At 39.3% G+C, this 15,601-nt stretch overlaps 1 protein-coding gene across 1 annotated transcript in view; it reads right to left on the reverse strand.

Annotated features, from left to right (window-relative positions):
- The window catches only part of zcchc2 (zinc finger, CCHC domain containing 2), a 29,693-nt gene extending 25,339 nt beyond the window's left edge, over positions 1-4,354 (reverse strand). Inside the window, exon 1 of the mRNA XM_073488175.1 lies at positions 3,426-4,354. Coding sequence (XP_073344276.1) covers positions 3,426-4,220 — 795 coding nt within the window. The 5' untranslated portion in view covers positions 4,221-4,354. The remainder of the gene's footprint in view (positions 1-3,425) is intronic.
- Positions 4,355-15,601: the final 11,247 nt, after the last annotated feature.

Below are 15,601 nucleotides of genomic sequence, written 5' to 3' on the forward strand. Positions count from 1 at the left end.
ATATAGCCTGAAAATCACAATCATACTGCACCAGTGGGCTTTACAATCTGTTCAATGAACAACATCCTCTGTCCTTAGCCCCTCGGTTCAAGTAATGAAAAACTCAGAATAAAAAAACCCTTGACGAAACCTCAGGAAGTGCCACAGAGGAGGGATCCCTCTAAAGTCGGCCTGTAAAGACAGATTAGTGAGTAGATGAGACTCTGTGTTCGCTGTGATGACGTTTAATGTCCCCGACAACCTCTGTAGTCTCATTTACAAACTTTTCAGCAATAAACACCTTGTAATTCATATGTGGGGTATCTACTGATGTATTTTTTTTAAACATGAAAATCTCCTAAGCTTGTGGTAACCACATACCTTATTTCAGGTATTTAACCAAAAGCCCATTCAAAAAACACATTGACTCTGAGACAAGGGAACTGAAAGTGCTAATATGTGAACTTATTTCTGGGTTTGAGGACTCATTCATGTGGCACAATATGCATTACCAATCATTGTTCAATCAATTCAAGCATTCCTAATGTAAATTACCATACATACCACATGTGGGGTTTAGGCAGACTGACACTGACACTAGACCCTGAGGTGTGAGAGGCTGCTGGGAAGCTCTGACACTTGAGAGTTGGCTGCATAACAGCTTTGCATTCCTACCATGACTTCAGATTTGGGAAGTGTTTTTTCCATTTAAAATAGGGCTGAATGATATGCAAATATATTAATATTCTGATAATTTCAACATGTATTGTGTTGTAAGTAAATATTTTAGTTGGATGGCAAATTTTTGCATTACATTTTTTAAAATTAAAATGAAAATAAATAATGATGTGACTTTTGCTGGGGTTCGTTCCAAACAAGTATGTTCTCTTATGTCTGGAGAACTTGATTAATAGGCTGGGACGTCTCTGAAATGCCGCAACGCTTCATGTATATTGTATGTTCTGACACATTTTTACCTTTATCATAAAAATGTAGCATCTGCAATTGGGAAATTGATAATTGATAATATTTTGAGTATTTGTTCAGCAGTAATTTATAAGTGTACAGACAGAAACATTTCATTGTTTTGCCAGAAATCTCTTACAACCTTTGTTAAATCATTTCTTGGGAGAAACCCTGTGCTCTCTGTGGTCAGAGGTCCCATTAGCTCAGTCAGTAATCCATAAATGCCTCAAAGGCAAACAGTACAGTAACTCTGTGTTCAACTGAAAGTTCTTATTCCAAACAAACTGTATGGTGGCTCCTTCTACTGATTAATAACCCCAACCTGAGGGGAGGAAACAGCTCCAATCAAGAAAATCTGCAGTTGTTTGGAAGAAGATGGCAACAAAACCTGATAAAATGCAAATCAGAGTAACCTACATTAGGAATAAGAGGAAACAGAAAAAAGTACACAACAACTTGAATTGAATGAAAAAATAAATTACACAGGATAATAATAATGAGGAAGCTCCAGTATGTCACTATTCAACAACTGGCCCAACAAAATCCAACTTATACTGAGCCTAATAAATGTCTAAAATATGATAATATCAGTTTGTGTAGAACAGTGTTCTTCAATCATGGTTCCCTGCCCCAACACAGCTGATTAGAATGAACGTGTGCTATCAGGCTTCAGCAGAGCCTGATAACGAGCTGATCATTTAAAGGTGTGTTGGGGCAGGGAGACATTTAAAACATGCAGAGCTGGGGTCCTCGAGGACCAGGACTGAAGAACACTGGTATAGAATGTCTTTTTGTATGTTTTAAATTACAAATTACTTGTATTTTAATTAAATATATTTACTCATTCTAGTATTTTGTCATTTATTTTAATTTGATCGATAAGCAAGTATTTGTAATTTGTAATAAGATACGTCTGAATGTATGTGTGCCTATCTCTGATTGTCGGTTAATTCATTTTTAATTGACTGTGATTAATCATTTAATTAGTAATCATTAACACCCCTAACAGAGGTATGGGCACATTTATGTTTGTTTGATTGGAACTCTGCCCTGGAGGTTGTTACTTGCTCTTCCCACATTAGTTTGACCCAGACTGCCCCCTCTTTGAACATATTTGGATTTTCTGGCTTCAGTAACTGATGAGAATTGCTGCACTAAACTAATGATCCAAGGGCCTGTTACACTAAGAGGGTTTACAGAGTTATCTAGATATACCATTGTACAAGGCAGAACCCTCTAAAATTTGGAGCATGTACTGGTGTAGAATGATTTGCCTCAAAGTTTAGCTGAGAAATTCAGTTCAGATTTCCTTGTAAACAGCCCTTTTAGGAAAGGAGCTTGCTCCCTAATCTTCCGCCTAAAATGCTACTTCCATGTCTGTCTACATCTGTTTTTTTTCTTCTGATTTATATGAGAAGCAAATGTGCTGCTGCGATTGTTTTCTTTGACGTGGCAACAACATTACATTATTGTGTAACTAAGCTTATACTTATTGTCAGCATACCATTTCAGCAACACATGCTATGAAGCCTTTTATACATGTCTTATTCAGAAACCTTGTTTTGCCCAACACTAACAGACCTGAAAACAATTGTAGGCACCATGTTATGTAAATCCAGTCCCTCTCACACATATGCTCAAGTTCCCAGACATGGCTCCATTCATAATGTTTGATTTGTGTGCATCACAGACTATGTGATGAAATGAGAAACAGCTGTGTGAAAAGTAGGCAAAAGCTCCATTTTATGTATTTAAGTCATCATTAGCATTGCCGATGACCTTGGCAGTTAATGCTGTCATTGAAAGTTGTAAATGAAAATGAAAAGTAACAGGTGCAAGCCACAAGTGAATCAATACTTTATCAGACTCATGCTGCAACAGTTCAGCACAGAGCAGCTGGGAGAGACAGTCTGAGGGTGCAGGGTGTTAGCACTTGGCATTTTATGGATGTAGCTTTAATAGGGGCACAGCTAAGCGTCTGATAAGCTTGTTAATGACTTTCACTGTACAGAGTTTATAGGTAGCCAGTATTAATCCACAGCACCATCAAAGACGACGTTATACACTAGGAAAAAACAAGGAAAACAAGTCATGGCAGTGTCCCATACATTTGGGCATGGCTTGTGTAACTGGCTGAAACCAGCGGCCGAACTTTAGCTGCTGGCAGGTTAACTGGTGAGCTTACATATGTTAGCTAACTAGCATATGTTAGCAATAGCGGTCCTGCCGTGGAGGACAGCTCATGATAGGAAAGGGACGTTTCCTGTTGGACCACTAGGAATACTGGGACAATATGCAATGTAACATCACGTACTATTAACTAGCTATACATTTACATTTTAAATGATTTATAACTTTAGCCACCAAAGCTAAAAAAAAACATTAACTCCCTCCTGAAGAGCACAAGTCTAAGTTGAGCAAGTTTTGAGCTAGCTTAGCTTGGCTAGCTTCAAATGGTAACTATTACTGAGGTTCGTTACCGTTGTCTGGGCGTTTATTCTCAGCCGTCTTTGACGTCTCTCCTCCTCTATGGCAAGCTCTATTTTGTCAAGCTGCCCTCGGACCTTCTCTCGTTGGTGGAAATGGAAAGCTGGGTGTAGAGAGGCCATGGTAAAAAGCAGCGCCAACTGCTCCAGAGGTCCTGCCGCCGTGTCGGTAGTGGAGAAGCCGCAGTTCTGCTCTGACCGCCCGTACACATTCCCGTCCTGACACGGTGGATGGGACGAGTGGTGGTGAGTGTCCCTGAATGGAGGAAGCGAGTACTCGTAATTTTTGTAGAACAAGGCCGGGTCTACATGGCTCAGTATCCGAAAGAGTATTCCAGCACATTCCCTGCTGTCAGACCCGAGGAGGGACAGGCAGACCAGGAGTTTGGACATAACCACTGGGTCAATCACGTCCGTTAAAACTCCCAAATCGCTCGGACTATTCGCCCGAAACTCGAAGTCCCGTAAAACATGGTAATCTTTTCTAGCGAGATCCTCTAAGTACGATCCCAAAAAGCGGAGCTCCAGGGGTTGGCACATATGTAGCAGCCCGCACATGAACTCGATCCGCTTAGCGGGGTTTAGATGTAGGCCGAACCACTCAAAAACAGTCTCCTTGTCCAGCTGGGATGGGTGCACATACGGTCTGGGCGACTCATCCAGTCCGTCCGACACCGAGGAGGGAGGCACAGTCCTGGGAATATGTTCCGACTGATCCAATGAATCGTCCTCGGCCGTTTCGTCGCCTCCTTCCTCGCCCGTTTTCATCGGTAGCTTCATTTTCGGCATTATCAGCGCTGCGAGAGAGCCTTCAAAGTGTAAATAACGGAGCAGTGCGCATTATTGACCACTTACACCGTTTCGTAATGTTGAAAAGAGAGGCGGACTGTCAGTCATGGATCAGTGTTTTTACTATTAGCTAATTATCTGACGCTGCGATGGGACTGGAGCTCCTTCCCTACGTTACATTCTTCTTCTACTCCTCAATTCCGGCAGTGGCTATGCTCGGTTAGCACAGTGCTGCCGCCGTGCGACTGTCAGCGGGCCTGCAGTAACCCGCAGGAGGCTATATAACTCAAACTGAACATGTAGGCTGGACTGCTATTTATATCTGTGTTCCAGCTGTCCCTCGGATCTTTTAACGACTGGGTCACTAGACTGCAGTAAGCTTAATACCCCTCCAGCTATTTACTACACAGTTTTCAAACAGAAAACAATTTAGCTACCTCCGGCTACATTAGTAGCCTCCTCTGTAGCCCAGTTAGTCTATTAAAAATATTGTTTTTAAACTTGTTTATTATTAATTGTTAATTCAGTTAATTCAATTGCATAGTAGTATAGAGACTGATTTTCATAGATGTGTCCCATCAAATAAATAAATAAAGGATATTGTTGCAAAAGGTTGTCTGTCTAAATTAAAATAATGCAGAGGAGTTTGGGAATCATGGTTCATAATACTGTGATTTTCAGTTCAGACCACACCAGTTTGCACTTTCATCAGTTGCAGTATTAGAACGTTATTGTTCTGTACTTATCAGGATATAATATTATAAGAGTATCACTCAAACAAAAATCAGCTTTTAACTTCTACTACTACTTTAGTCATAAGTCTGATAATAATAATGTCAGAAACTGGAATGGCTCTCAGGAGGGGGGAGCGATACGTCCTCCAAGGCCCAACAGCCCCCTTTAATTCAAACAAGCCGAGTCCAATATCAAATTAAACATACTGAAATCAGCTAGATCTGAGTTTTTATTTCAATAACAACTCAGACAAACCACCAACCAATGGACACAAATGATCACATAACCTCCTTGGCGGAGATTACAACAGTATAATATTAAACTGTATTTATATAGCAGCCTTCATACACAAATTAATTGATAACATCAAAATAAATCAGGAATAATTAAAGTATACAGTATAAACATAACCGCAACAACAGTAATTATCATTACCATGCACTTTCACCACCATCCTCCTGTTAATTGCACTCTCCTATCAGACTGAACAGTAGTGTATATAATCAAGACATGGCTGGAATAATGTTAACAGATTCTACACTCACAAAATACAAATGTTTTGTTTTTGCTCCCATTTTTCACAAGTTGAAGAGTGAAAGAGTTGAGACATTTGTTCTGGTCACAAAATAATTATATATTCCATATTTTGAACACAGATTTGTTAAAGGAGCAATAGTTAGTATGCTTACTTCAGTAGATATCTCTGCAGCACAATACACAGACATCATAATGTCAAAACTGTTCTTTCTAAACATTCTGTTGATAATTTTAGTTAATTTTTCAATGTTTTTAACTAAACTTCTTACATATTGCACCTTTAAAATCTGTGTCAGTGAGCCCTCCTCCTTTGCCAAGATAATCCATCCACCTGACAGGCGTGTTTTACTAAGATGGTAATTAACACAGCATAATTATTGCACAGGTGTTCTTTAGACTGGTCTCAATGAAAGGCCACTGTAAAATGTGCAGTTTTATCTCACAACACAAACACAAAGCCACAGATGTTGCAAGTGTTGAGGGAGCGTGCAGTTGGCTGGAGGAATGTCCTCCAGACCTGTTGCCTGTTAATTGAATGCTCATTTTGTCACACCACATGAGGCAAATGGTAGTCTCACCAGATAATGACCCCCACCCCAAATTCTCTGAAAAGATATTGGAGATGGCTCAGTTGTGGTGAAATTAACATTCAATTCACAGGCAACAGCATTGTGGCTTTGTGCTGTGTGAAAAGAATGCATATTTTAGAGTGGCCTTTTATTGTGTCCAGGCCAAAGAACAGCTGTGCACTAATTATGCTGTTTAATTATCTTGATATGCCACACCTGCCAGGTGAAGTGACTATATTGGGGAAAGGAGAAATGCTTACTTACACAGATTTGAACAAATTGGTCGAATCGAAGAGAAATAAGTATTTTGTATGCATAAAAAGTCTGAAATCTTTTACTTTAATTCATAAAAAATAGTAGCAAAGATAAGGTTATAGACCAGGTCTTTATATATGTATATATATATATATATATATATATATATATATATATATATATATATATATAGATATATAGACATATATATATATATATATAGACATACATGTATATATATATATACACACACACACACACACACACACACACACACACACACACACACACACACATATATATGGTTTTAAGAGGATTGTTGATGAAATTGTTTCTGTAAATGTTTGAGACACCTTACAGTGTGTCTTCATTGTGAAACTCTCAAATTGTCAAACAGTTTTTTGTAAATTTTAGAAGCACATTATATTCCTGCCTCTTTTCACTTGATGGGAAAGGGGAAAAAACCCTGTTGAAAACAAGACTAAAGTAGATTTTTCACTCACTTCACTTAGGCGATACTGCCCTCTGAAGACCAAACCTGACAATTACAAAGAAAGGGAAACCAGACCGTGTAAATGTGGCTGCTTGGTGCAGCTTTACCTCCTCTGTGTTTCTCAGTGAAACTGGCTGATGGAGTGTTTGCTTAGTCTGGATCAGAAAAGTCAAACAGCCGCCTCCTTTGCCTCCTGAGCACATGACCTGCAGCTTGCCAAGACACATTAGGTCAGACTTGTAAAGATAAGACAACCAGGGGAATCCCGCTGAGCTGACCCTGTGTGAAATATAAAGCTGTACTCCATTTCACACAGAACAAAGTTAGATCAAACGTATAGGCTGAAGGGTCATAGTCATAATTTGCATGTGGTTTTCATTAGTTTTAATGATTCTGTCTAAGGCTGTACAGTAAAAGCTAAGAGGAGCAGCCTTTTACACACTCCATGTCATTGAATGTTTTTATTATCCTTCTCAAATTCATTCCAGAAGAACAGTGAATGAGAGCGTAGAGTTAAAAAATACTGGATACTATACTAATACTGTAAATCATTTCCTCTGGATTTATACAGTCAGGAACAAATGTGAATGGTCCTCTGATGGACCATGCTTTAAGTTCTGGACAATCACACCACCTACTGTCAGAACACGTCTTTCAAGACACACCCCTTGGCCTTCAGTGAAATTCCTAACATGGAGTATGAAAATGTTAAATGTTAGGCTGACCTGTAGTGTATTTAGTACATAGACAGTATTGTACTATATGTCTGCAGTCCACAAGATCCACCCTTTCCTGTTTTACTTTACAAAGACACATACAGGACATACATTCAGTAGAATAGTGAATCTATTTCAGATGATTTATGCATGAAAAGGGGCACTGCATCCCAGACTGAACTGAATTGATACTTCCCTTAGACTTCCTCTGTAATAAACGCAGTGTTGGAGCTTACATAGCCTCCTGTGCTCTGTCTTCCTTCCAGCCTCATGTGGTCTGGGCTGAAGAGGAAGTGAGAGGACATATTTGGACCTGTTTTTTTGTTTTTCAGTCGTATATTTTTGCTTATTTATTTTCTGTGCTGTCAAAGGCCTTGGCAACAACAAAAACCTATCCAAGCACTGAGTGAAGAGCAGCATTGATCTTCACTGTGCTGCTCCAACAGGGGGCAATGGCAGTTCACAGTTCTGTCTGTCTGACAGTATGTATGTCTGTATGTATGTATGTATAGGGTTAGGGTTAGGAAGTACCTCTTCTGTCACTAATGGGTAACCTGATGGTGGTTCTTGACAGTAGTGGAATGTAATGACTACATTGACACAAGTACTGCATTTAAGTACAAATCTGAGGTAAGTGTGCTACACCTGATTTCTTTTTTTAACTTGTACTCCACCACAGTTGAGAGTAATTACATCTACTTTTCACTCCATGGTATTATTTTGACAGTCTAGTTACTTGTTAGTCTAGTTACAAATTAAAGCTGCTGTCAGTGTTGTCGTCGTTGTAGCTAACTCTTTGTCCTCTCTACGTCACCACACTTGCAAGACTCCTTTCTTTTTTTCGAGGCAGCTCGCTTTGCCTCTTTCTTTTCTTCAAGGATTTTTCTTCGCTCTGCATGTTTGTTAGTATAAGCCGTCACCAGGAGCGCTGGAATTGGTAGTTTTCCTTGTTCCACCATTGCTGCAGGATCCTGCTCTGTGTGTGTCAGGACCACCTCTCTATTGAGTTCTCTGTCCTGATTGGATAAAGTGGGCAAGGATACAAGGAGATTTCTTATAATTGATGCGCTCTGCCTGCATGCAGTCTGCTTGTGCAGTCATTGCGCACGATCGGAGTCTTCCACAAGCCTCAGTGCAAATATGTCGCTAAAGCTGTTAGCCAGCTTCTCACAGAAGAATGGAAAAGAATGGAAAAGAATGACAGTAGTGAGTACTAACAATAGCCATGTTTGATGTTGACGTTCATTATGAAAATGTTCAGGGTTTTCTAACCTGAGTGAGATGTGTACACAGCCACTGAGCCAATGAACAAGTGAGCCACAGTGGCAGCAACAGACTCATCCAGCGGTAATATCAGCACAGAGCACACACCTACAGCAGTAACCGTCACATTCAGTAGCCCTTTTTGGACTGAGGTACATTCGTTAACAGAGTTGTTTATTGATGTTTTTCTTAGGTTATAAAGGCCCAAGGGGAGTGAAGTGGGTCACGAATGCATATAGTTTTATAAGTACTCAAAAAAAACTGAGGATTAATACACATTTTGTGCTTTAGTAAGTATTTACAGCAGCAGGTTGGTGTATATGGGGTTGAGTCAAAGTTCATGGCGATGAAGGAACAGGTCACCTCGGGCAGCGGTCGGACTCATTGATGTGTTTTTAATAGTTATTAGACGCAACAACTTTAAAGCTTGGTCATCAACAGGTGATCCTCAGAGTCACTTTAGGGGGGCGCCAAATTATTGTTTGGTAATATTTTGAAAGTGAATCCAAAATTATCATTTAAGATACATTTACAATAAACCACATTAGCAACATTGATGATAGTCTACTTGTGATTCCTTGTGCAGTCATGTGAGCAAGCTAACCTAACGATACCATATAAATCACTGTGCGGCACCTATCCATTACTTAGACATAGCCATGATTCAACTGCTGCTGACTTGTTTGAATATGTATCTATAGGGTTCCCTACTTATTGTAGGCCCAGGTTAATATGCAGCAGATTTTTGCAATATATGTAGTAAGGGCTCCCTGCTCTGTGTCTATCAGTAAGGAGTCCTTGGTCTGAAAGTAGTTAGAGACCCCTGCTCTAAATCCTTATGGAAGGGTGCATTGGATCTTGACTCTGACAAAATTTCTGTCCTCAGACTCTCACCAAGGTCTGGGGACAGAAACTTTGATCAAAGAAGTACAAGTGATAAATCATATGTATTTGGGTACATACACAATACTTGTAAGGATCTATTTGAGCCCTTTCATGGAATTTAAAATAGTATAGAATAAGTGTGTGTGTGTGTGTGTGTGTGTGTGTATGTATGTATATCTATACACACACATACTGTCCTTTTTAATCTATCAAATACAGAAAAACAGATTCAAGTCAACTACAAATTCTCTGTTACTTAAAGGGTACTATATGTTAAAGGGTAACTCCACCAATTTAAGTGTGTTAACAGGTCTTAGGGAGTACTACTGTATATGTGTAAAAAGTAGTATCAAGCCATTTGTGGATCCAGAGGATGCTGGATGTAATCTGATAAATTGCCTTCAGTGATGTCACTCACAGTTGCATTGTGGGTAATTTAGGTGCCAGGTTTTGAAAAAGAAGAGAAATTAGTGAAATAAAAAAGGTGATATCTCTGTTTTGCTGTATCGAATTGTTTTGATGAGTCCAACAGTGTTATAGGAGTGTAATGATAGTACAGTTGACTGCCTTTCAAACCCTGGTGTGTACATTACCCACAATGCAACTTAGCCACTTATAGACATAACTGGTGGCAATTTATCAGAATACATGCAACTTCCTCTGGAGCAACAAAAGGCTTTATACTACTTAGTACAGTCGTACTAAATATGTACATTTGGGCCTATTATAATTACTTTTGAGACTGATTCATTACTTACACATGGTATCACAGAGGTCCAACATGGGCCACAGATGCTATTTCATCTCTTCCCGCAGGGATTCTGAAACCTGTAATTTCATTAAACTCCTGCGCAGCTGCAGTAAAGACATGCTGGCTGTTAAACCACAGCGCTGCTCCAGCTTATGGTATGGCTACTGATCATGGTTTCAACTATTCACACACGATCTCATCATTTCAAAATAAGAGCATGCTGCTGGTCACATGTCATAAGCCTGTATGTTCACCTAGCCTACTGCTGTCCAATTACAAACCATAAAGTGACTAAAAATCTTCTAAACTCACTTTACTGTACATTTTTTAATGGCAGATGGTAACAGTGATTCAATATGATTAACACTTACAATCAAACACCAATGCAAATCACACTGCGGTAAGTCCACACATCGGATGTGTGTATGTGTGTAAATCCTCTTTGGATCCACATTGGTCTCTGTAGTGTCACATTCTGTGGTAAAGCTAGCCACGATTTATAAAGGCTGCCCTGACACTCCCACCACTCCCTCTGCCAACCAGTGGGAGGACTGTCACCACCAAGTCAGGGCTTCACTCTCTTCACTTTCTCCTTGCAAAGTGGCATTCATCACTGTCTGCCTGCAGCTGAAAGAGAAAGGTAAGGCCCTGTCATCACTTCTTTACTGCATGAGCTGTTATGTGATGGGATTTTATGGAGGGTAAGTCTGCCTTATTTGATCTGTTCAGGCTCAGATCATGTTTTGTGATAATTTTGAGGTCATACTCATCAATATCAAAGTGGTGCAGATAGTGTAAGAAAAGCATTAATTTGTTCTTTTTAAGAGAATATACCTGATCTCTGTTCTTGCTGGTGGTTGTTTGTTAGTTAGGTTGTTGTTGTTTCATTTACCACTTAATCCGCAGCTGTGTACATGGTATTTGTGCATTCCTGTATCATCGCTGTTTTTTAGTCGCCTTTTCCAAACTTGATGTTACCCATGGAATGAGTTTGGTTTGGCCAGAAGTGACCAGCCATCAGGACAATGAGAAGACAAGCTAAATATACAGTATAACTGCATACATGCACCTCTGTGATTATGGGTCACCGAGGTCTTCTGCCTCAGCGCAGCGCACCAGCCTCTCTGAGTTATGCTGTTCGCTAAGTCTGTAGCCTGAAATAACTTGGTCTTCCATCCTAATTACTGTATGTACAACTCCTGAATGAACTGGAAATGTTGGAAATGGTATGTGGGCTGGTGTTCAAGATAGTCAAGACAGAAGGCAGAGATGTTAGTTTCATTTATAAAGATCAATTCATTGGTAAATGCCAAAAAAGTATAAGCTTCAGAGGAAGTCATCCAATTATCTGTAATCAAGCGCTTTTACATGACAGCTAAAACACTTGGCTCACTGTAGTTTGTTCTGCTTTGAATAGGAGTTATTCATGCCTTTAAAAATGTTACATACTGTATGAGGAAATCACAATTTATCCATTACAAAAAAGAACGTTATGAATGTTCAGCTAAATTTAATTCATAAGCAAAATATCTGCCCTCACTCAGTTCAGACACAGCTTTTCATGTTCTGGTATGATCAGTAGCCTAGCGTATGCAGGCTAATGTCAGCTGATGTTATCAAACTTAAAAAATGCATATTTTCCTCTTACTCCTAGTGCTATTCAACCATCTAGATTATATTGGTGCAAGTTGCAGAGTTGTAAATGTATCAGCTGTAGAGATGTTGCCCTTTGGCTGAATATAATGGAACTAGATGGCACTTGGCTTGTGGTTCTCAAAGCAAAAAAAAAAAGAAAAAAAAGATTATATTAAAATAAAAAAATAAATTCTTTACATATATACAACAGCTATGTCCTGACTCGGTTACTCAAGATCATCTACAGGCCTTGTGAGCAGTTTTGAGTCAGAAAAACAACCATTTAAAATCTAAAATGAAAGCAGCTTATTAAGACCCATATTTCTATGTGCGTTGTTAGATCTCTTGCGGCTGTAGTAATTATTAGGTCAGGGATTAATGGTCGGATGAAAAAAGCACAGGACTTTCATTCAGCAGGCTGCTGTTAGTGACCACTGTGAAACCAGACATAAATTCTTCTTACATAGTGAAGTTATGTCAAGTACAGAAGTTACAGAAGTATCGTAGTGAGTTTTTCTAATCCCAACCAAAGAGTTTAAGTGCCTAAACCTATCGTATAATTTTCCTGTCTAAACTCAACCAAACTGCGACCGTACGACAGAGGTGTGTCACTGGTGCGCTGCAACGATCATGTTGTTTTAGGAACGGTGATATATGCTGTTTTGGGAGCCGCTGACAACAGACCCATTCAGTCGTTTGGGTATGAGGATGTGCTGGCAGTTTTTCCTTTCTACAAACTACACCCGTGCAGAACCATGTTACCGTGCAGAAGAAAGCATGCATCACCTTTAACGCGAGGAAGGTTACACTCTCCTAATCACTCCAAACATATCTGATGTTTCTGTCTCTTTAGTCACGAGTCATGTTAAATCACATGATTCATGCACATCATGATTTATTCACTTAATCTTTTTCCATTGCAATTGGTCACATGTGTTGTTATCGATACCCCGACTTTTCCACCTCAGTGAAGCATAAAAACTCTTGCGACATTTCAACTTTTTTTTCCAATTCTTGTGTTTTTTTGTTGTTTTTGGTTAAAATTTCTGGAGATTTCACACAGGTATTTTTCAGTGTGTTTTCACTTTCTACATAAAACGCAGGTTGATGGAAAGACAACCATTATCCAAAGCATTCATTACTGATTTTTAATGCATTATACTTATCTTCCAAATAGGCACTGGGGTCCTTTCAAAAGCTGATCACAGAAAACGCTGTGTCTTATTTTTTAGTTATATTAGCAATGCATGGTAATAAACTGGGATCCTTGTGAATCAATCTGCACCCTTTAACTGCACAACTGTACAATGATAATAAACACACTGCATGGCAACAGAAATCTTGTAATGGAAAGTCACTGCAAATTGATTTTCATACCATAGTAGAATGAACTGAAAGCAATGGCTACAAAGTTGTGAAACAATATTTAAAATGTAACATAAAACACAACGTGCTTTGGGAAATGTTCAGTAGGTATGTAAAGTATCTGTACATTACAGTTAACTGTCTACATGCAAAAACACTGGTCTTTTAAAGAAGGCATTTAATTAAATTTCACACCAGTAGCCTACTTAACCACACTGACAAACAATATCCTGCATGACCCCACATCTCATAAATATTGTAATGACCAAATAACATTCTCAGCCATCAGATGTAGTAGTGGGATCTTATTATAAATATATGGCAGTACAGAGATTGCTCTCTGCAGTCGGCTCTGTTTCGTAAACCAACCAAAGGCGCTGAGCAATCCCGACAACATCTGCGCACAAGGAATGTTCTGTGAGGCTGAAGTCAGTGGAGGCTGTTGATGTGGTTGGTATACTGCACTTCTGGTTTGCCAAATGTAGAGTGAGGTTTGGAGGAATTCAGGTTCACTACCCACCTATCCACACTGTGTGTATGTAATGACTAACATGTTTTAACATGAAAGAGTGTGGCACTGAGGAAGGATGTATAGATTGATCTAAGGAAGGAAAAAAATCAGTGTATGTTTGAGGATCCTGGTCGAGACACTTTTAGAAAAGGTGAAACGTTTCAAACATCCTACAGTAGCTCGCTGTCTCAGTGATATTTATAGTGACCTCAGAGTCTTGAGGTTTGAGCTGGATATCAATGGAAATCCAGATCATAAACTACGGACATCTGTGGATGGTGTTTACATATTGCCTTCCTTTTCCTTCCCTATCATGAGGACAGATATTGACACATTTTACTCAGATGATACTCGTGATACAGTGATGGGCCACACTGCCAATTGCACTTGTATTCAGTGCAAAGGTGCCCATGACATAGGTCTGGGCTCAGCCAACTGTATGACTATAGCTGGCCCTATTGTGGCCCAGTACTGGACACCCATGTTCTGGCTACCAGATCTGGATCACCACATAATTCATCATTGCAGAAGACAATGCAAAGAAATAGCATAACGTCACTGTCCAGTCAAAACCACGTAACTCCAAACTTGGTGTACACATTTTGATAAAACTGAGGGAGAGAGTGCTCTTTTATGAGTTGAGACAATTCTCCTATTTCATCAGCCAAACAAAACATTTACAAAGTCATGGAATCATCTGAAATGTGCATTGCTACTTTGCACCTCATGTAAATACTGTAAATATCTTATTTAGTTTATTTAGTCTATTTTATTCTATCTTTATTTGATTCGTATTTATCTTTTCCAAGTACTGACTTGTTTTAATGTGCTGACTTGTTTTGTGTCTGTGTACAACTCTGTGCCATAAATTCCCTCCCGGGGACAAATAAAATATTTTGAATTGAATTGAATTGAATTACCACAGAGCTGAAAACATGGCTGTTTTCTCTTAGCTCATGAAAAGTAGAAATTTTGGAGATGAGTTTTGACTGGACAAACGAATAAAACTGCCGTCGTGAAAAGCTTGATTGAAATATTACATTTCTGTTTGTTTGATGCCTTGATGTATGGAATATTACCCACTCCCCATCGCTCCAGACAGATCTGATATTTAAGTCTTCTGCTCTGCTCTCCAGTGAATGCTTCATGTTTTTCATGATTTGTCTTTTTCTGTCACATGTTGCTACATTTTTCAAATTTCTGCTCTTTCCATTTGGGTTGGATGGCATTTCCTAAAATTCTGAACATCTCCTTCTTCAGCTGCTATAAACTAGAGCTAATTGTTGTTTTTTATTCCAAAAAGTCCTCTGTACCAAACAACAAAATACATATTGTGTCATTGACTCTGAAAAAACAACTCATAACAGCTCTCTGATCTAACATCTCTATTGGCAGAACAACATAGTTTGTCAGTTCCTTCCAAATAACATCCAAGAATGTTTCCTGATCTGCCACCGCTATGGTTAAGGTTTGGTTTGGTTTATGTACCAAAACTACTTGCATTGGGTTTGGAAAGGATTGTGGTCATGGTTAAAAGAAACCAGTGTTGACTGCAAAGCAAATGGTGACCTCGCATGTCAAAGTCACACACTTTGCTGACCCATCCGTCCAGCCTGACCTACTCCTGATGAGGTTTTGTTCACACTAGAGCTCTTTTTCCACTAAA

Source organism: Pagrus major, chromosome 19, assembly GCF_040436345.1.
Source record: "Pagrus major chromosome 19, Pma_NU_1.0".
Classification (NCBI taxonomy): Eukaryota; Metazoa; Chordata; class Actinopteri; order Spariformes; family Sparidae; genus Pagrus; species Pagrus major.